General features: G+C 38.5%; 1 protein-coding gene across 4 annotated transcripts in view; it reads right to left on the bottom strand.

The window, feature by feature from the left end:
- Positions 1-24,096, bottom strand: part of LOC135240647 (neuroligin-4, X-linked) — an 83,831-nt gene that overhangs the window by 11,272 nt on the left and 48,463 nt on the right. For all 4 annotated transcript variants that reach the window (XM_064310423.1, XM_064310424.1, XM_064310420.1 and 1 more), the window contains 2 exons: positions 5,448-5,633; positions 1,452-2,241 (listed from right to left, as the gene is read on the bottom strand). In XM_064310423.1, the coding sequence (XP_064166493.1) occupies positions 1,452-2,241; positions 5,448-5,633 (976 nt within the window). The remainder of the gene's footprint in view (positions 1-1,451; positions 2,242-5,447; positions 5,634-24,096) is intronic.

Raw genomic sequence — 24,096 nt, 5'->3', positions numbered from 1 at the left:
AATTACTGTATGTGCTTCCTTGCTAATTGGGACTGGCAACATACTCCTTCACACTTTCTCCATGTTTGATGCGGTTTAAGAGTCTTTGTAGTCAGTGAAAGTGTGATGTGTGTTGTATCCTGTCTATTAATGCACTGATATCTATTATTCGCCTGTGTATCAGATTGGATTTCCCATTTAGAGCAGACGTGATTCGAAAAGGCTACATGGGCCTAATCCTGCAGTATTTCTGAATATTTTTTAGAAGGTAGCTTGCTGTTTTCAACAGCTCATGGAATGTTTTGATTCAATTTTTATGCGTTTTTATCATGTAAACATTTTACACTTGTGTGCCTTACCATCTGTGTTATGTGCTGTGATTTGAGTTGTTCCAGAAATTTACTGTGTTAATATCAGCATCATTTTGATTGCCTGGAAAATATCTACATCACTGTCCGGGCCAGTTGCAACAGATTATTTGCAATGTATGGATAGCCCAGAAATATGTTGTTAAATATGTATAACGGAACAATGTTTAAAACTGGTTCTCTGAATGGGTTTTAATTGCATAGTGCGCATGTATAGCTTTCGAGCACTCCCCCCCCCCCCCCCTTCCCAGCTGTTACATAGTGATGCTCCTGCAATAAGGCAGCTCTTAACTTTACTTTGCAAGATTCTGTTACATTCTTTTCAGATGGTGACAAACTTCAACAAGGCAAGCTAATGTTGTGTTTTCATTTTCTTGTACCTTCAGACTTGTCTGCAGGACTTCACAGCGAATATCAGACCGGAGTGTTTGTTTAAAATGTAGAGTGACTATAAAAGAGATACATATTTCATGCTCTGAATTTGTTTTAGTTGCTTAAGGTGCAACATGGGGTCAATTCACCAAGAGAGGACAAAAATATCAATTCACCTTGCAGTTATTTGCCATTCATAAGTGACAGAAGTAACTTGAAAGTATTTTAAAAGTTGTGGAAGTGCTTGGTAGGACCTTCTCAGGGTATATCTTGAAGAAGGCCAGGTGATAGTGAAGCGCTCTGAGAAAGTGAAAGCATTCACCAAGGAGACGAGCAGCCAAGCTGTAAACTGATAGAGCTGTCAATCAATTCATTGATGCACTTACAACTGGAGAGGAGCCATTTTTTAGTCATCAGTAATGTCTTCCTTCACCTATTAATGATTTTCTGGTGCAAAAATCTGCTCTGATTTCTTACTTCTCAATCATGAACAGAAAAAGTATGCAAATCACCAAACCATGCTGTGTTTTTGCTGTTTACTTGAATTTTCATGATGAGACGATATTGTTTGAAGACATCATCAGTTGTAGTAAATCATGAAATGCACAACACAATTTTAACATGCCCCACATTCATGCATAATAATATGCATTTTTATTACCCAAAAATTTTACTTAGTTTTTTTTTTTCTTCCATTTTTCATTGCCTTTATTTTTATTAAGTTGAACCTACCCAGTTTTGGCAAAGTTGGTCCAGTAGGTCATGACGACAGCGCTCAGCATGACGTCGTTCTTGGAGAAGTTGCAATTGAAGAGGTCTGTGGGACCGATCATGGGGATCCCGAACACGTAGGGAACCTCGTCTCCATGGGCTGAGTCTGCCCAGCTGGGCTTCATGTCACTTTGGCAGTGATGGTAGAAGGCGTAAAAGTAAGTTGGTGAGCCGTACTGAGCATGGAGATCTGCTGTAGCCACGGCTGGTGCCACCCACTGGTGGTCGGTGAAAAGCGCCACCAAAGTCTTTCTACGGGTTTCTGGGTTTTCCTTGTCAGCCCAGTCCGTGTACATGAACTTAATAGTCTCTCGGAGGGTGTCTTTCCCCTCCGGGTACCCGTAGAGGTGATCAACAAAGTCGGACACGGCAAAATCGAAATCGTTGGCAGACACGCCATCTTCGCTGTCCACAATGCCATCCACAAATTTAAATCCCTCCCCTTGATTGACGCCTAGCATGATGTCATAGTTCAGGAACTCCCCCTGCTCCATCAGGATCTGCGGGTCATCCGGTATTACGTCCCCATCGATGACGGGCCCGAAAGCAATGTGGTACTTTGCAGGAGTGATGTTCTGCTCGATGAGCTCCTTGTAGTTCTTGTTCTGGAGGCACTCCACCAAGTCAATGGTGTCCAGCATGTTGCAGCCAACCTTCTCAGCCAGCATTCGTGTGTATTTGGCTGGCTGGTAGTTAACTGCCCAGCTGGACAGTGCTGTCCCACTTTGGATAATGGCTTTCTGGAAAAGATCTGACAAACAGAATTCGAAATTAAAACCATGAATCCTGATAATTCGTATTCAAATATCAAATTCTGGCATTTCTTGTTTTCATATTAAACAGCCACATTTGCATACATAAACACAGAAAATCATAAAAATAAAACAAGTCAATTTCATTATTTACTCTATGTTTATATCAAATATGCCATTCCTTCGAGTTATATAATTGAAAGATACAATGACATACAGTACAGGCCAAAAGTATTAGCCGACCTTCAGTAAAAAATAAAAAGAAATTAACTTTAGGTGAGAATTCAGTTAAGATATGCACATTTATTGAATAACAAACCAAAGTACAAACTTTAATTTCTATCTACAATAACACAAAAAGATGATTTAAAAATAATCGAAGACACAACTTAGATCGAAATAGCCTCCTTTGGCTTTAATTACTATTAAATTAAAGCCTCCTTTGGCTTTAATTACTATTAAATTAATTACAGGATGTCTATCCAAACACACATGTACACACACACAGCAAAGAGCAAGCAAACTGTGCCTCAACTTAGGACAAGTCATGTCCAAAATTATGGCAAAGAGAGCCATATCAGTTGCCAGGGTTCTATGACCCCTTATTCATTTGTGCTGATACAAGAGGTTAGGCAGTAAATATGTATTTTTCAAATCAGGTTCAAGTTAACAAATAAACTGTGGGTCAGCCAAACTACTATGCATGTGCAGTATGTTCTATTTATATGCAACCCAGGGACATGCTTTATCACAAGTCCACTCATTCATTATGCCAATGCTGATGACACCAAAGCAGTATTTATTAGTGTTCCTGGTGATCGTACCAAGCTAAAGGGTTGAAATAACTGCTGCAGTGATATTAGCCAAGGGCAGGGCAAAACTTCATCTGAAAAATCAGAAAACGGGTTTGGCATTGGCTCCAAAATAAATAAATAAAATTAAATAAATAAATAAAATTAAATAAATAAATCTGCCCCTCCAAGTTATCCAGAGCCCACTGTAAAAAACACTCAGGCATCTCAAGCCTAGTTCTGTTTTCTAAAAGCAATGCTGTTTTCTGTCATTCAGCACCACTGATGGAGTTATACATGAATTAATCCAATGATTACTGCAATGCAGTTTTTACATGTGATGGTAGTGCAGCATTATTATACCAGCTGTTGACATGAAATGCAGCTGCCGCGGTAGTTAAACTGAAAGCAAAAAGGAAGTGACGTGTTACCATACCCAGGCTTCACTTCATTTGGCAGCCAGTCATTTAAAAAGTAGTAAGTCTTAAACCTACAACCTTAAATTCTTAAATTACTCAAATTTTGTACATGGCTAATCACCTGAGAACATCCCAGGGTTGTAATCACCAACCTGGCCGACCAAGGTTTTTCCTATGGTAAAAAAATTGATTGTGAACAAAATTATGACTTTTGTCTGGACTATTTGCGTTTTCTATTTTGTAATGTGAGATTTTATTTTCTATTTTATTGAAGAAGAAAAAAACATTTAGCATTCAGCTTATTTAAAATGTATTGCATAAAAATTTAACTGATTTGAATTTACTATATTGGAATTGTATTCCAATCAAATGTTTATGCTAGAAAGTCTGTGTATCCAACATATTTTAATATGAACATGATTTGAATAAATAACTTTTGAACATGCCTGTTTTGGGATTGTTTTTGCCTGAGGACTTATGTACGATAAACAGTGTCATGCAAGATCATTTAGAATATGAAGAAAGCTTTACGAGATATTTCAGAAAAGAAGCATATGGCGTGTTGTGAATTAATTTATCATACCTAGCAAGCTGTGTAGCAAGGCTACAGCAGATAGAGTTGAGCATTCTGTCTGGAAGATATAATATGACCTTTAGATTCCTGAATGCTGTTCTTGATGGAATAAAAGTCTGAGAAGTTTTAAATGGTCTAAGAAAATGTCAGATACTTGTAGCTTTCCTGAAGGCTCACTTCACTGAGCTGTCACATTAAAATCTGGTGACTGTAACATCATTTCATGACTTGATGAACCTTCACACGCTTTCTGGGTTTTATCTCTTTTGACTGAAATGTATTTTAATGCTGTGTTGCAGCGAATGACAGCCTGACATGTTATCTCTGGAAAGAAACTGCGGGTGCAGGCTGACTCCACTATGAATTATATAAGGAAGATGATAAATAACCAGCATAAGGAAGAGAAACAAAATAACCCAACGTTTGTGGTTTTACTGCAGGGCTGTAGAAGTATCATGTGGCTGTAGGGGAAATACCTCTACTAATTATAGAATGGTGAGGATAGATAACTAAAATGTGTCCGTCCTGACAATTCTCACACATAGGCACAAAAAAACAGTCCTTGTGTATTTCTCACTTTATTCAAATAGGGAATAGAGAGGGTCATGCATAGAGATGGGATCACAAGACAAGAAATGCTATGGCAGGAATTCAAGCCCCAGGCCTCGTGGGGGGATTCTTAACATTATATGATTTGAGATTTGAGTTTCTTTAAAGCCTTGCATATAGAAACCTTGAAATTTCTAAAATTAGATTACTTTCGAGTAATGATATATGTACAAAAACGGGCAGACAGCTGCACAGCTGGAAACTGCTCCACTAGCTAGCAAGAACTGAAGGCAAAGGTAGAGGTTTTGAGCACAAAGAGAAGATGGCGAAGGGCCAGATGAAGGAGAAGCAGGAGATATAGAATGATAGAGGGGGATACACATGGCCGAAAGCAGTGGAGATGAAAAAGTCTTATCTGTTCTGAGGTTGGCCTGACCCGCAAAACTTCTGATTCAGCAGTGGAACGGTGAGTCTTGTGACTGCACAGATACCTTGTCAGCACCGAGCCTGTCGCTTCACTGCACAGGTATTTATTTATTAATCATAGGAGCTGGTGGCTTTGGGAGAGAAGGCATGCTGTCATGAGCACACACAAAGCCAGTGACCATACAGCAGTCATGTCAAACTGCTGAAGCTAAGCAGACTTGGGCTTAGTACCTGGATGCCAGCCCTCATGAAAGAACAAAGATGCTTATGGGACAGGTGTTGGTGGGACAGTAGTGGACATGCTTCCCTCTGGGCCAAATAGAAAACAATTGCACCAGCACAGTAAGGGGCAATGTAGAAGCTGCAGCCCTTTGGATGAGATATCGAACTGAGACCCTGACTCGGTGTGGTCATCTACTTGGTTAGATAAAGTCAAACAGACGTACCTTCTGAATAGTGGGATAGGGTCAGCAGGCTAACACAGGAGGCTCCAGCCCCAGACCCGAATATGGTGACCCTCTTCGGATCTCCTTTGAATGCCTGGATGTTTTCCTTGATCCATCGCAATGCTTGGATCTGGTCAAGCAGCCCATAGTTTCCTTTAGCAGCCTGGTCACCTGTGCTTAGAAATCCTGGTAAAGAAAGGAAGAAAAATACATATTATAATTTATTCAACAATGTAATAATACTGATTGCTCAAGGAAGCAAGGAGATAACCCTTCACAAGGACCTGTGGAACTGAAACTTGGTTGTAACTAAGGGACATATACTTTTAGTTAGCATTATTTTAGGACAATGTACAGTATACCGTATTATACCACAATGTGTGAGTACAGAGTTGATATTACATCTTAAAATAGTCAAGTTGATCCAGGTTGCAAACACTGATTAAGCATTTGACTCTTTCTATTCAGTTATATGGAAGAAGCTGTGAAAAATCTTGTAACTTGAAACTTTCAGACCTGCTTTATGAAAATTCAGAAATTTAAATTCATAATGGAGTTGGCCATGTGCAAACAATAACTATTTAATGCTAAAAAGTGCTGAATAACATGTTATTTTTGTAATTAATAAGTTCATTTAAAAATCAAATAAATGCATTTTTGTTGATTGTTCACCCTAGTTATAGAATGCAATGCAAAGACAACAAATAATAATACATAGTGGCTTTATGAAACATTGAAAAAAGCTGGGGATGTAAAAAATGGTGGTGTCAAATCCCAACTCTATATTTTATTTTTATCTAAGTGCAGGGGATCTAACACAGTACAGGAGTTTTGTAAATCCGCAGTCGGGAAAGTTTGATGGTACAGTCACATTAGTCTGGGCAGAATTCAATTAAACCACAGTGCAACTTTGACAACAAAAAATGAATGCACATACTACATTTATGTTTCTCATTCATCTCATTCCTCTTAAGTAACTTCCTTCCTATCATAGCAACACCTGTGTTACTTCCTCTGCCATACTTTTGTCAATATGGTGATCCACACTCATCAGCACTTTGCACTCATTGCATCTTTCTGTACACCTGGTTGTGAATCCTGCGGTGATTCAGATAATGTTTATAGAAAGTGACTTGCTATTAAGCTTGTGACCCATGCATTTGCCTGCATGAGATTGTAAAATGAGACTTGACCCCAAATGCAGGAAGGGATCCTGAGCTTGGTTAATCTCTGTGACAAATTACTAGCAAATTTTATTAGGCATTAAATGTATAAATTCATGCAACGTGGATTAAAAGGGATTAGAAGTAAATTATCCTTGTGGGGAAAAAAATTGCTTCTATTTCACACAGAAGGGCAGGCCATTTGGGAAAATATTCCAAGACACAAAGGGGCCTTTGCTTTACTGAAATAAACATGGCTCTTGATCTGTTGGTAATGCAATCCTAATTCTGATAATTTATGAGTCAACTACCACATACTTAACATGAAGCTGACACAAAGTTTCACGCATCTTTCAGTGGTGCCATGGAGCGGTAAACCCGCCATTGAATGGTATCTTTGAGCTAAAGATGCACCAGTAGTGACAGCAATCATTTCACACTTATCCTTCAACCTCCCTCCCAGCCCCAAATTCAAATCGCTTGTTCCCAAAGGGGTTTTAGCTGATATTTTTCTGTATGAATTGGGAATGAGCGCAGAATGAAAAACATTTTTTTTTCAGATCACTAGTTTTTAACTTTTATTCCCAATTTTGTCAGTGCAAACCAGTTGATCTGTTGATATTTAAATAAGAATTGAGGTCTTCATGAGAAAGATATATGAATTACAGCATCAGTGTTCTTACAGAAATAATGTGGTAATCAAAAGGCTTTTCTATGGTTCATGTGAGAAAAGCATGAATACAGCTGAGGCAATGCTGAATTTCTGGAGAACAATGCAGGACTGTGAGGAAGAAGTGGTCTTGTTCCCTTTCAGAATCACAGTGCAAAGGCCTGTTTGTCTGAAGTGTTGAAGGCTGATTTGATATTGGGTTCCGGTCAACTTTGTTAGGGACTAGCAATCTGGTACATGCACATTATCTGAGACTTGTTGCAAAACAAATTAGGGGATTGTCTATCATCAAGCTTTATCTTGATAAACAAGAGTGCCGTTAGGGTTTGCCCAGCCTCGGAGCCCAACGCCCGTGCGCGTTCATTCCAGTCGCAGTGCCTCAGATATCGACGCCTGTGGCACGCAGCTGGCACCAGCCTGGTCTGGATCCTGGTGTAGATGCCAGGGACAAATCAGCTAAAGGGGAACAGCAGATCCGGTTTGTCACGGAGGGATGGAGAGGGCAGCTGGGTAAGAGATTACACCCCCCCAAGCGGGAAGCCGCACGCGGTGTTCACTCACTCCGCTGGGACTACGTGAGCAAGCTCTGGGGTTTTACAGCCAAAAATTAAAAATGAATAATTAAATCGACTATCTCTGGCACTGCCAGTGTAAAGGTATGGCAGCGAAAGACAGAGAGATGTAAGGTTTTACAGATTTCATGGCAACTGTGTGCAGGGCTCACATTGCAAGCTCCGACTGCCATATATTAACATGAATGTTATTTGTGCACAGGTTTATGTTTTCATATGCACTCATTATATGCATACTCAGAGTGTGAGGGTGGGTAAGTTTCAGAGGAAAGAAAGTCACTGCAACATGTCTGTCAGTGCATTACTCCTCTTATTACCCCAATTATTATTGGTAATGTGGAGGTTTAAAATGACAACCGCTTATTGTTATGGTTGAAACAAAAAGGATGGTTAAAAAACTGCATTGACAGAGGTGTAAGATCATCAAAGTCATCAATTACCAGCCTACAATATTATTAATATTAAATTGTACTATTTAATTGAGTATGACTTGTAAGAGCTCTATAAGGTCCTGTACATTCAAACACTTTTATTTTTCTATTGTTATAAAAACACGTTCAAATTGTCCATTTCTTAATTGCCATTCTTCTAACTGTGCAAATAATACATCAGACGTAATGGTTGTGCGAAAATAAAAAATAAAAAATGAAATCGCTCTAGGCACAGCGATGCCTATGAGTTCCACTGCGTGACGCACAATGGTGCTGCTCAGAGTGAATCACTGCAAGGAGACCATCTGCAGTGCGGTCTCTCCCGGCACTAAGGCACACTAATCCTGCCCATGTCCCAAAATTAACTGTGGAATGACAGGAGCCGGGGGCGGTCTGTAGGTCGCCCATTGTACTGCGGACAGCTCCGGAGTTTGAGAGACAATAACACATGAGGTCTCGGTGGCAACGTGGCCATTCACGCAGATTGAATTGACACTTGGGTTGAAAGCTCCAAGACATCTCTACTCATCAGTCTGAAAAGGGCAACCAATAGACTGAAGTAAATTAGAGCAGGAGAGTAGTCGAAGGCTGGGGAAAATAGGCCGTTTTTTTTTTTTTTTTAAGACATTCATTTTGTCGACACAGAGCATATTTAATTAAGAGGACTAATGGATCCATTATGGTAATCCTGTGTTCTCTAAAGGACTGTAGCATAAAATGAAGGCAGCAGTTTGGCTAGGAAGTGGGGGTGCTGGATCTGACAGTAAGGAGGAAGTGGCAGGAAGTCTGCCACTGGATGCTACAACTATACCCTAATGACTTTAATCCAGTAATACCAATCAACCATTGTACTGTATGTAGATTATGTCCACAAAACTGCCAACACGATTCATAAAAAAAAAGTCAAAAAGACAGTTCAGCATATTAATTGACATTTCGTATCATAAAAAATACAATTTGACATTGCATTTTTAAGACAATAATGAAAAAACTGATGCTGTTGTTAGTGGACGTAAAGGATGTCCTTTGTGAAACTCTCTTTATTTTCCATTTAAGCTTTTTATCCATGTATTGCAAGCCACAGAGATTAGGTTTGCAGGAAGCATTCACGCTTAAAGACACATGCACTTTTTCAAGCATGCACTGTTTAAATTAAATCACATTTGTCCCTCGGTGGAATTCTCTTTGCTGTTAATAAGGATAATTTCAAATGGAAATATTCAAATGAGCCTGGAAGCAATTTATGTTTCAAGGTGAAAAGCAAATCAGCCTGTAAAAAGATACTCCCACTGAATTATTTTTCTTTAACTTTCTGAGGTATGGGCCTATAAAGGTCAAAACCTTTTTTTCAACCCGTCTGTTGCCCTAAGGGTCAAAAATGACCCTATTCTGAGTTTAACAGCACTGAAAACCCCCAAAATGTATCTTTTTCAGTGACCCTACCATTAGAAAAAGTAAAACATTGCCATTTTTTATATTTTTATCAAAGTGGTACCCCATCAGGGTACAAAGATTGAATTATGATTCTTTTTTTTAACCCAGTTATGAAATCATAAAGCAGCACTCATCTAAGTTGATTGTTGTTTGGTCAGCAAAGCACGCCCCATTCAAGTGGATTAAAGCTGTCATTGGCTAATGGCTACAGACAACCAAGCCCAATGGTGAAAATAGTTAAATAGGAGGAGTAGCTGCAGCTTCAGCGAATGGCAAGTTCCCAATTGAATTTACTGAAAGCTGAATGAAAGGAACGAATCCTTACACGGAGGGGAGTCAGTTCCTTTCGTTCACCATAGGACAAAAGGAACAAATCATTAACGAACGACACACCGCTACTTTGTAGTTTCCTGCAATGGCAGATGCTAAGTAGCCTAGATACAGCGAAGCAAAAAGATAAGCCGACAGGGCTCATTCAAGAACTAGAGTCAACCTTGTAATTGCTTTTCTTCGGCAGTGTCAGCTGAAGTTCGTCAAGGTACAGTTAACTTCATGAAAAATTAATCCACTTCATATTAGCTAGCTATGACCTATGGCCTGCTAAGGTTATTTATTCCACAAGCTATTCTGTGTTTACATTCCAATTGTAACTAAATGTCCTTTCAGGAAGCAGGATTACTGAGTTAGCTGAATAACTGTGCAGAGTTAAACACAGAACAGCTCTTTTTCAGTCCATGTTCCAGATTTTCCACAGTGATGTCATTAGCTGCCCATGGCATATTAATATGGTCAAATTGTTTCCATGGAAATGAAGCTGACTTTCATGAGTCTCTTGAATTTAAAGTCTCCTTCAATGGTCAATTTTTGGACGATTTTGGAAAATAATCATTTTCACTCACAGTGTTATATCCTGCAGCTGCATGACCTTTAGTGAAAAAGCTAGATATAGATATAAATGTAAAATGCTGAATTTATATGTACTATGCCACTTTAATACATTTAGGACCTGATGTACTAAGATCTTTGGCATGTAAAAAAAACTTTTAGGACACACAAAACCAATAAAATGACTAATGATTTGTCATGGTATTTGTTTTGCACAAATCATTGGTTGTGTTATTAGTTTTGTGTGCTAAAAGGTTTTGCACGCACTATAGGTCTTAGTAAATCGAGCCCTTAATCTCATAGCATACAAGATTCAATTTAGATCCCCTTTTATATTGAAAAAAGAAAAACTATGTCTACAAAATACACCAAGCATAATCAAATCAGTCACATACTGACACATACTTTAAATCCAAAGAAAAAATTCTATAACACGTCCGCAAACTATAAGTGTCATGTCTGAATATAAATACTGCCGAAATATTGTCGCTTTAAACAGTCTCAGAACCATGTCAATATGCAGGAACATCTCGTACTCTGTATACCAGAGCAAACTCCCTGGTGGCCCTTGGGCCAAACACAACCCACCATTAAAAAGATATGTATTAGAAAAAAAAAAAAGTATTATTCAAATGCATGAAAACTGTGACTATGTCCAATCTATACAGTGTCTCCCACTAGTGGCAAGTAAGAGTTAAGAATTTACTTTGATTTGACTTTGTTTACACATATTCATACCTAAATTTATGAAAATATATTTTTACAAATGGCACATAGCCAAAGTCTTCACCCTTTATAAATTGACTTTGTCCTCTGGGAAGACATAGGTCAATAACTTCAAGTTAAAAGAGGCAGGGACAAATTCATTATATGAATCAGGAACATCTCATGCTACTTATATGAATGCACACTGAAATCATGCAGAAATGGAACAGAGAGAAATTTGTATACACAATATGGAACTGTAAACTAAAGGCATCTGTGCATTTTGTATATAATGCCCTTGACACAAGTCATATCCACAGAGTGATGGCTGTGGATATGACTGCTATTCAAAGTGCAGACAGATTTCATAATTAGATAATAAATTTAAATAAAAAAAAATACTTACAATAATTATATCAGAGACAATTACTGCAAACTGACACCAATGGTGTGAAATTGCACTGGCCTTTGGTCAGATAATCCAGATCCCTCCCAGATGAAATGTTAATTATCAATGGTACAGACGTAAGAAGAATATTATGGATTAGCTGAACAAGGTCAGGTCACTCGCTGAACATTGAACATGTTAAGCTTATGTCTGCTCAACTGAGTTTAACTGCTCAATCCTGATTAACCAGAGGGAACCTTGGACAGAGCTACCAGCTACCATTCAAATTCCTCATCACTGACAACAATACTGAAGCAAACCTTGGACAGCATTACCATGCCAATCCTTCATCTCTGACAGCAATAACAGAGAGAGCGTTTGACATAATTGACATGCCAATGCCCCATCACTGACTACAATCACAGAGAGAGCTTCATGCAGCATTACCATTCCAATCCTCGTTACTGACAATAATACCAGACAGGGCCTTAAACAGCATTACCACACCGATCCCTCATCACTCGCCCCAGAAACTTTTAAGAGCATTACCGTGCCAATAGTCCATCGGTAGATGATAATGACCAATATGTGTGAAATACAGTATCTAAGATGTTAAATGAGAACATTCTATTGATCTTGATTGCATTCTTTATCCAATAATTCAATTTTTCCTGTTCTTTCCAAAGTGTATGCTAACATATCAGGGGTCTTTTGATCTGTATATTTAACTCATTAGATGGCTATTAACTGAACAAACAAAGTTAACCATCAGAGTTCATGAGATATCTCTGAAATTGTAGATGCATTAAGGTTTGTTGTTCAAAACTACAAAAAAAGAAAACACTTTTTTTGTAGAGTAGTTAGCTGTGGGGGTTCATATGTTTTCCAGATATCCCACATTTATCAGGTTTGTAATGAAGAAAATTATTATAGGTTATTAGGTCAAAATGATTAATTTAGTGCATAACCAACACACACACACACACACACAAACACTTGGAGAAGACATGTTATTTTTAGTATTGGTGCGTGAAAAGTCAATGTGCTATGTCAGCCTAGCTACATTTTAAATTCAATGTTACTTTTATTTGTTCAGATTCTTTCTCTGAATGCCAATAAAATAAAGTAAATAGCAACCTAAACCAGGAACATAATTCAGCAATATCATGTGTCATGAATTCCAAAAATGCTTTTTAGGTTGTCTTCCTCCAGATACTGTAAAGTATTCAGTATACTGTATTGAAACTAAATCTGAAATATTGCGCTAAATGTAAAAATTATTACAATGGTGAAACATCTCAAATTCATATAAACAGAGTAATTTTTAAAAACCAGAGTTTTTTTACTTCTATTCATTTATTGCTCACCCCTTTTTCAGTATTTCCTTCTGCTGATAAGCAAATTAAATAACATCTGCTGATGAATTTTATGTCCATCAATGCATTTATGGGAATGGGCCACACAATATTTGTGTACCAGGCCAGCTAGGGAAGTTGAGTAAATTTACTGATTTGGTCAGAAAGAGGCAGTAGTTTCAACATGGAGAACTCGAAAACCTCAGCTGTGTTGTCATTTCAAAATGCCAGCAAGCTAAAAGGCCTCTTGCCAGTATGGATAATTAATGAATGGCGTCTTCTATAAGGAAACACTGTCTGATTCCACTGTAAATGTGAATTTAAGATGAAAACATCCAAATGCAACTTTCTGGAGCAGAGCTTTGAACAGAAATGCAGTTGTGGCAGCAAACTGTTTTATTTCTTTCTTTCCGTGCTTTATTTAATGCATTTCTTCCGGTGGTGCATGGATGCTGTACAGATGAAAGATTGAAAGAGTTTTTCATATTCACTAAGCAGACCATATTCCAATCAGCACACTATAAAGATCAGTGAATCTGAGTAAATTCTGTAAAAACAAAAAAAAAAAAAAAATGTAAAAAAAATAAATAAAAATTCCTATAAAGTTATGTCAGATATATGAGACATTTTGGTAACAGTTCAATGATCATAATGAGAAAATAAATTCATATCCTTGCTGAACTGACCTTTAAAAAAATCTTTTTTCTTTTTCTTTTTTCTATTCAGATAGATTTCTTTGGTATCCTTATTACTGAATGCAGGAGTACATTCTATGTTTAACTCAGTGAGTAGCACAAAAAACTGTCTTTGTACTAGTAGCTTATTTACCTCTACAAGTGCATCATGGGGCCACAGCATTATTTAAAAAGAAATAATGTTCCCATACATGATATATGATGATCAGAAGTCCTCTTGATAGGCTAATCCTGATCAACAGATGGAAAATTTTTAGTGTTCCATTTCCAGGTTCCAGTGGGTATACCATGTGTGCAACTGTACAAATTTGACAAATGATGAGCTGTTTTTGGACTGAGACCCCGTGGGCTTTTTAGTGCTGCTGCCTTTAAAGCCATGGCACGACCAAGTGTGATGTCTGTCTCCTTCACCAGATGGTGCCTCTGCTCTGCGAGGACGCTGGATACTGGCACTTTTCACCCGGCCCCTGACACAAAGCCTCCATTATACCATGGGAAGGGAGACATGGCTGTCGCCCACGTCTCCTGCTCCCTGCACTCTAAAGTCTCTGGTTTCGCGAGGAGACGGGGCTTACAGGGACCGCCTCCTGCACCTCGTTAAGGGGAGAGAGACCGTTAGTCACGTCTCTCCACTCTTCAGCCTTTTCCCTCAGTGACACTCCAACCACCTATCAGACGTGTTCAGTCTATGGAAAGCATGAGTCATGCAGTAAAAATTTATCCTCAACACAAATATGCTCATCAAGATTTAAACATTGAGACGATGTAAATGTTGTGCCAAACACACAAATGTGTGTATGGTCGAGCAAAGATCAGTCGTAGAGCTTTTGGAACCTTCTTTTCAATGCAGATTAAATTTAGTGTGTTTTTTTTTTAAAACATGGGATAGAAATAAAAGTATTTCACTTCATGCTAACCATGTGAAGTGCACAAATTGACTTTGAATAACATATTTGGCAAGTGGACCAACTATTGTTTTCTAATAGAGTTTTGATGGTAACTGAAATTTGTCATATGCTATAAAATACAATGCCTCCTTCTTAAGAAAAAATGGCCAATCCTGACATTTTTTTCCATGCATACATCCTGGTTTATATTTCTTAACTGGGAATATGACTGATGCAAGCTTGGGGAGGAGTATCTAAAAATTACTTTTTTCAGAGTATAAAATGATGTTTTTACATGCAATAATAATAATAAAAAAACGTATTCAGACAATGTACTTTTATGGCAATTTAGACTTTTTGATCAATGGAATAGAAAGAAAAATAGCCTAAATGGAGTACATGTTTAAATGTCACCAAATATGGCAGTCCATTACTAATGAATTGAAATTAGTATTCTATCTTTAAAGTTTAGTTTTTTTGTTTTTTTCCCAGATACAAGGCCACCATTATGTAAGCTATCCCCAACAGAGTGCAGTATCTGGCACAACATTCTTTTGTGGCTTTTGTCCTAATCTTTGTCACCATTATTCCTTACAACAGAATTAAGTAGGCATGGATTTTTATATGGATATGTAGCGGCAGAGTAAGGATGGGGTTTACTGCAGCAATGCCCATGCTGTTAAACCCAAAGCTTTTAAAATATGTATGATATGTCTGAACACAATAACAGACTCAAACTTATAAAAACATTTTGTTACATTTGCTGAATTAACAAATGGGACAACCTTCAGCATTAGGCAGGTGATTTTGTCTCATGCAATACCTTTCTCTTTGTTGAACTGGAAAATTTTCCATTCTTCTTACCATTGTTTTGTTTCTGTATCTTAAATGGGCAAATTAAAATTCAGTTTGTAAGATGTATATTTAAATATGTGCCTGGGTCTGTTGTTATAATTAAATAAATTACACAAATGAACCTGACACAAATAAAATGAGATACACAAATATTTTTTTGTATCTTGCAAACAAAATAATTGGTTCACAAATATGTTTTTGCACTCACAAACAAATATCTCAACACCCATGATCTGTAGCTGAATAATAATGCTTTTACAAAGGAAAAAGCTTGGAACAAGCTAACTGAATTATATTCAGTGCAACTCAGCATGGACCACCCATTTCACAGTTACACAATTGTGTGTCTCAAGTAATTACGCACATGTCTCAATTTAACACTTTGCTGGCTGGCTTAACAAAGCACTTCCTAAAGAGTAAAAAGTTTGTCAAGCCAGGATCATGCTAAAAGTGAATTGAAATTAATTTAAACAAACCAAATTTGGAGATATGTCCTCAGGGCCCTGAAGAGCCCAAACTGCCTCAGTGGTGCCCCCTATGCTTAAAAGCACCTACCCCTCTAGGTGCATGTTCTGCTGAAGAGAGCACAGCTGTCTGTGGTATTAATCCTGTGTCATAAGCGCATGCAGAACAGATTGAGGAGGAGGCCTGTGATGCGGAATGACAGCAGTTCTCCCTGCAGAAGCAGTCATGTGACAGGGATGCAGGGGCGGGGAGGTGTATTTAGCGGCTCATATGACGGATGCCAAGAACTGCCAGGGGGCAAAAAGCACCAAGTCAGTACCCTGGCAACAGCATCTAGGCAACTGTCTCCTCATACTGTAAGTGAGACCAGTACGAGGCTCTGCCACACACATATGAACTTCTGCTGCTCCTGATATATGGCTGAAAGGGCATTGGCTTTCTGTAGCAATCTCAGGTACGATGTAAAAGTAGATAATCTGACATAAAAACAAGATGTTTCTGAAACCTGAGAAGAAGGTCACAGAGACAAAAATGCAATGAGCACGGTACATTAAAAAAAAAATGCTGAGACACCTCAGCACCGCTTGCTACTCAGTTCATTCCATTATATTTTACATTACATTCATTTAGCAGATGCTCTTATCCAGAGCAACTTACAATGCAAGAGAACATTCAATTTATTTATGAACAATAATGCCATACCTGGCTAACAACATTCCCAGACCAGCAAATGCATATACAACATCATTAAACCACTAAACCCCGGAAGCATTGCAGTTTCTACCAGACATCTGATCTATCAGATCATTGTCACCTATCTGGGAGCATGACCAAGAACTAGAAGCAGTGCTTTTAGTTTTCTTTTATTGTTTAGAACTGGCACAAGCATCGCCTTCTTCACCGAAACCCCCTTTGCTGGGGACTCCGAGAGGATTTATCCAGATCAGCGCCGCATGGCGCTAAACCTCTCCCATGACAGTGGCGCTTGCTGCAAACGCCTCCGCGGTGGCCCGCCTGCCATCCGTCTTCCAGAACATTCTACCAAAGCCATCGGAGCGCACCAATCAGTCCCAACACGACTACGTAAGCCCCTGCTGTGAGCCGTGGCATTGTGGTAATTGCCCAACACCAAAATACATATTTGCTGCATACACTGAGCATTTTGCCGGGAGAACACCAGGGATGAGAAGAGCGGTTTGTTGCAAGAAGAAATAAAACAATTTTAGAATACACAATCCTTAGCCAAACAATTCAACTATCACACACAACACTGTGAGAAAATCATTTAGACTCAGCGTCCATGTTTGGAGAAACCTATTCAGCCTCTTCTAAGCAGTGTGATCCAGAGTGTAAATTTAAATGATTTAACGGTGTGTAAATGTATCTCAGGGCAGCCAGTGGAGTGGTGGCTCGGGGCTCTGGGTATGAGCTGCATGACAGGTAACTGAGCCTCAAGCAGGAAGCCTGTTTGCTTATTCATTGCCTATAAAGACCAGTTTCTCATTTAGAAACTTAATGTTGCAGGCATCAGCACAGCCATATTTGGTATCGCCATATGGTATTATGGTAATTATTATAAACAAATGGTAATTCCAATTTCCCTACCCCCTGTAAAATAAAACTATATTGTTCATCATGATTCCAGTGGTGACACGCTTTCCAGTATGGAGTCTTCCTGCAAGTAGCTGATTGATATTTGTGACAGCGCCTATCATGTCAATAAGACCTCCCATCCCACAAAAGCACTGACGAATGAAACCGGGCAGCTTAGAGCAGTCTGACAAAATGAGGTCTGTGTGACCTTCAACCGAGGAGCATGAATCATATCACTGTTACACTGCCTGCGATAAAGGTTAATTGAAATCATTCCCCTGTGACATAGGACATTCACCATGCAATTCATCCCAGATGGGCATAAACATAGTTGTGCTTCCTTTAATGAGGCATTGACCCATGCAGAAAAGGGCCTTGAAAAATGTGTTGCAACTGGTTTCAGAGATGTTGCTCCTCCTGTGCCAGGACTCTGGAATGAAACCAGGATTTTCGGGCATCCATCATGGCTCGAGATGACACCCTGATACTCCAGTCATGCAGGCTGTTGCTGAAAAACTACCTTTTCATAAATGAAATGTTCCCACAGCTTTGGAGAAGGACAATAAATTCTGCTGTGGTTACCATAGCTACCATAATTACCACAGACGACCCGAGAGAAACCATTTACTGGGGTATAGTTTTAACATTACATTACATTACAGGCATTTAGCAGACGCTCTTATCCAGAGCGACTTACAATGCAGGTTGAGTACCTTGCTCAAGGGCACAACGGCAGTGTCCTACTGGGTAATCGAACCTGCGATCTTTAGGTTACAAGACCAACTCCTTAGCCATTATACTGCACCGCCGCCCTCCTTAGCCATTATACTACACCACCGTCCCCATTAACAGGCTATGTAAACCTATATCAGCTTGAAGCACGCTAGTAATCACCAAGTCTCCTTTCTGTCCCCAAAAATGGCTGTTAGGAAATGGCAGGGGGTGGGTCTGCGTTTGGTCAACATTCACCCTTAAGTACAGAGCAAGTATGCCTTAATTTCATTGGCAATAAAGTTGCATACAGTTAGAGCTATAGCAAGTTAAAGTGGGTGATTGCTGAACTTGCCAAATTATGCTTGTGAAGAATTAACTAATGCAAAGTCAGCACCCAGCTTGCACTTAATTGAAAGAGAAGACTGGCTGAATACTTATACTGGCTTTCAAGTGGACATTCCTGAATTCATTCGAATCACAGTGCAGTTTGCTCTTCGTTGCGCTAGCTTTATCGTCTCACTGGTTTTCATTTCTGCAATGTTTGATCAGTATTACGGCATAAACCCTCGTGTTGTCTTCACGTTATGTATGCACCCCGTGTCCACAGGGTCAATAATGAGCCACTCTCCTTGGACCCGCTGTAATAAAGCCTCCTTACTGAAATGTAAACCTTAAATTAATTTTAAACCTTTTTCATGTAGAAACAACATCTCACTCATCAATAAATTGGTGAATAACCAATATTTATGACTTCACTGTCCAGAAATATTGTATTTCTTCAGCCTACACCACTCATTTTTGCGCTGAAAGACTGATGGTAAAACATCCTCTTGCTTGCCTGATTTGCAAAACACCATCATTCTGAAACCAGGCCTTATTCTCCGAACATAGTTCCGTTAAGGTAAACATAACCTCCCAGCATATGTTTGCTGTTCTTCAGATTTCATCACTTCAGCATGTTTATTTTTTTAAAGTGAAGTGCTCTACAGCAACCCCACGCAGGGATCGATAGTCAGTCAATACATAACTATGTCAAAACATACACTTAATCCTCTTTGTCTGCCAGAGTCACGGAATCCCATAAGAATGAAAGCTGTCATCCGGAGGCACTGTCCTGTGAGGAGAAACAGTGGCGAACACGACAGCTGACACGGGGGTTAGAGCCGAGGACAGGCTGTCTCAGAACCAGCAGCGGTGCGTGTTTCTCTAACGACCCCACAAATATCTGGCAGACGCTGTTCTTCAAAAGAACATCTCCAATTAGCGTTAAAGGTTATCATGGCAACCCAGCAGGAAATTAAGCCCTGGCTGCGTTACAGTGACATTTTGTGTTACTTCATAATCCAAGGTACACAATTACTCTATAGATTTAGAGCATCCACTTGAGTGTGACGCAGAGCCGAGACCGTCATTTTCTTCTGACTGTCCACACCTTTACACTTATGCTAACAATGCAACACGAGGAGATGCTTTTGAGGAGAAGCCCTTCAGTAAGAAAAATAAACCACTAGAGGAGAATTAATTGACAAAAACAGCAGAGATGCTCCAAATTAACATACTCGGCTACAATTACTGCTTTAAAATACTAGTATGCACACACCTGCTTAATGCCACTGTATGCACCAGCTGTGCTGTGTAGTTGCTGTGTTAGAGGGCAGCACAGTTACCACAGCTGCAGGTGAATTATACTTAAAATATCAGCTTAAGGAGTCATATACAACTGTCTAGTCACAAAGGATATACATTTATACTCTTTATTTACAACTATCACAATCAGTAAAAAATTAAATAAGTATGCTATCAAAATAATTTTGCTAAAATATTTTGCAAGACTTTACATTGAGTCTGCATTAATCAGGTAGTTGCTTTTTCTATGCCAAATGTGTGTGCACATACTATCTGAATAATTTCAAGGGGTCTACAGCATCTTCCCTATGAAGGCTTTTCAAATCCATTGACATATATGGTATGAAGGCAATATACTGGACAATAGGAACCTGGAATGACTGAGAAATAGGTATAAGACAGCTTTTTTAACAAATAAAAGATTTTTATTTTTTAGAGGTTTTCCTAAAATGACTATGTACTGAAACATCATCAGTGACTGTCATTAATACACATTCCTTTTTGGGTCAAAGGGGTTAATTATGGACCATCCAGTCTTTCAAGTTTTGAAAAGATCAAAACCCCTCATGGATTATCGACTGGACATTAATCCCATTTTTTTCTGCATCATTAAATTACTTTCATATTTCTTTTTTCTTTTTCTCTTTCTTCCCCCTCAGTTGTTGAGCAGAATTATATTTTAATCAGCTTTGCATCTTTGAAGGATTCTACCCTGAAGACATTATGTAAATGAACATTTTCACTACATCAAGTTAGTTTCAGATGCACCGATGCCAAGGCCGATGCCATTTCCCCTTCAATTACCACTGTTTCAGCCAATTAGCCTTAGATTGCCTCGCTGCAAAGAAAAAAAAAAAACAATTTTTATCATTCGCAGTGCTACATAACCTGTTTCACTTACCACATCAAATATAGATCATAGAACACTATGATTTTATAGCCTAAAGCTAATCTCATACTGCCATATGATCCTAAAGCACACAGCAGCACTGGTAGCCTTCAAAGCATGTTCATGGCCTCGTTTAGCCCCTTTCCATAGCCTTGCATGACCTGTGTTTCCTCTTCAGACTTCATGGGTATGCAAAACAAATATTCAGACTCTCTACTTGCACACACGGATGCTAGGAAGCAACTGGGTTTGTATGCAGCTTGACAGCAACAATATGTTGTATTTTTACATTATATTTACAACATAGGTAATGTGCTCCCTGCATAGTGAAGGCTCCAACTAAGTTCCACTGCACCAACATGGCTATAATGTGAATTGTCATAGTACACTTACCAGTAACAGTGCTCAGAGATTTTACCAACATAGTTTGTGTTTTGCTGGAAATGTCCTTTGATCGGATTAATGATACATTTCACAGATGAATTAGAAGCCTTGGACTTCATGGAGATGCTGCATTTTATTGTGCAGGCGATAAAAAATTGGCTGAAAAGCACAGTGTCAGGGGATCAATTCCCCTGATTTTTCGTGCTGCTGTCATCTCATAAAGAATGTAGCAATGCGACTGAAAATATGCAAAAACCTATACTTTTTTCCTTTGATGGTTTTCCTCTAATACTTATTTTATTCCCACAAGGAGTCAGAAACATTGCATTCTTAATTTCATTCCTTTGCTCTGTACACACTGTCACTTAAAAGTGAGGTCTGAAAATGCACAGTGAAGTAGTTCTTTAGTTTAGGGAATAGTAATCTGCATCTGCTAAACAAATATCAGTATAATGTATTTTTGTTCATCTTTATTGGTGATGTTTTATTTTTCATTACAGCCCACTTGCTATTTCACCTCTTTACATAAAGATTTCACAGGCTTCAGAAATATATCTTTAAACCAACTCTTGAAAATCCAGTACAGATTGTACCAGTTTATGATTTAAAAAAAATCTTTCTCCCATACGTCTATTTAAAAAGAAAAGAAAAGAAAAAAACTTAAATGGAATCCTGCTCATTTAATTAAAATCAGCCTCAGCAGGCATAGCCCTGTAATTAATGTCAACCTATTAACTTTTATATGTCTGTTAAAAGTACAGTATTTCTCCCAACTTAAATCTGAGCAGTGCTTTAATACAAGTGTAAGTTATGATAAATTCAAGAAAAATCATAAACCTATGTGAAGCCAAAATCATATTTTCATTTTAAAAAGCTTGGTTAAAACAAGGGGAAAACTATATCAATTTTGTTCTTGCTGTTTTCAAGCTGAAATAAAAAACAAAAAGATAGCAATGTGCTTTTCAATGAATTTCTCAGAATAACTGAATTGATTTTATTATTAGTATTATTAGTATTATTATTTGAGCAACTTATGACTCCATCTCTATATAATGTTTAATAAATACTGGAAAAATCTAATTAAATAGGTGACATTGGATTACCATACATTTAGGGCCTAAACCAAACCAGGATTACATACTGCAGCCTTCCTAAAGGAACATCATTACCATCAGGCTGGAGTGTATGAATTATTTCTGCAAATTACTAAATTAATGATAATAATTTAAATCAGCGCCATCTAAATTGCAAACCCAGTCTGAACATGAATATATTCAACAGCATGCATACGTTATTACAAGAAAAGGATTAATTGTATTGCTAATAGGTTTTTTCTGTTACAATGTGAGCAAAATAGTTTCTTAAATGCTCACTGTAGCATTCTGTTTATTTGTTTGCAAAACATACGTCACCTAACTGAACTCCTGTTACTGAGCACAGCATATCCCCTTTAGTAAATGCACTTGGTGCCACCAGTAGCAGATAATACATTATTTATCTGTTATTTCATTTAATGGCTGATTCGCATGCGTGAATGTGCACCTTGGTTGCCACTGGCTAAATAAATCCCACTTTCAAATAAAATAAAAAATAAAACATACACTACACAAAGACCATGAATAAATTGAAAATTGCTCTTATATTTACCATTAACATGCAAATGTTAATGTGAGTGCTGTTAATTTATGTTTCCTTCCTAAACACAGTTTGAGGAATTAATTGGTTGGAAATAATTTGGTTAATGTGAATTCACTTTGTTTTGTGATTGTTAAACTAAACTTGCCAAACTGTGTGAAGCACTTGCACTTTATAAATCAAAGTTAAGGACATTTGTGTATTGAATCCACACCATTGTAATATATTACATTTCCAGAAGAGAGGGATCTTAAGTTGTTGGTGAGCTTACAAGAGGTGTAGGTGTCCTCATGAAGTTCATTAAATTGTATGAATTTCCTTCTGTGTTTTATGAGAGCATTTTATGCATTTTTGGTAACTCTTACTACACAGCACGTTTATAAGCCTTACATAAACAGCCATAAAATGCTTATGTCAGTGACTACCAATATATGTCTATTTGCGGTTGCTGACATAAGTATAAATGCAATGAATGTCTACGGTTTATGCAGTGCTCATGAAGGCCTAATGTAATGCTTATGAAAGATTAATACAAAGTGTCCGAGCATATGTTTCCCAGTGTCTTCAAGTGAATTGAGCTCTGTTGGAGCCTAGGAGCAGTGCGATGGCTTTATTTCCTCAGCTGAAATGCCACATGGCACAGCATTCACAAGAGCCATTTCCTGTGTTTGTAAGTGCCTTTTGTGACCCAACAGCAATCAGGGGTACGGAATGATAAAGCATGTCACTCTGGAAAGCTTTTTTTATCCTCCCCTCTTAATTTAGCATCCATTGTGAGGTGCTGCACACAGTGCTGAACGTGATCAGATAATCCCTTGGCAACAGTGAACAGGAGACATGTTCCGTTCACTTTTTTTTATTTCCATACCACTTAAGTTTAAGTGCGCAAATTTGTGATAAGGGTATTTAGGAATATCCTCTGATGGAAGCAGCAGAGGCTTCACAGGCTGAAGTTCTTGGCTTTGAAGCAGAGCAGGAAGCCATTTGAAGAAATCATATCCGGGCAGAACGATAAGGGCCGTCTCCACATCCCGGTGTTCATTCATAAGCGGCAGAATAAGAGCTTGGTAAGTCGTGAGACACGCTCCCATTTTATTGGCTATCAGTTCCTCCAATAAAACTGCCAGTCCAGGTCCCGTCCTCCCTCCCTTGATGTTCAATCAACACTTGAGAAATCAGGCCCACTCTGAACACAGAGCTCTGAAGTCTTTACTGTCCTATCCAGCAGTAATCCTAATAATGGCCTGGCACCACAGACGCAGATTGGCGCTCGCACTAAAGGGGCAGCCTTTTTTCAGGGTAA

The sequence above is a fragment of the Anguilla rostrata genome, chromosome 15 (genome assembly GCF_018555375.3).
Source record: "Anguilla rostrata isolate EN2019 chromosome 15, ASM1855537v3, whole genome shotgun sequence".
Classification (NCBI taxonomy): domain Eukaryota; kingdom Metazoa; phylum Chordata; class Actinopteri; order Anguilliformes; family Anguillidae; genus Anguilla; species Anguilla rostrata.
This window is presented reverse-complemented; position numbering and strand designations above follow the sequence as displayed.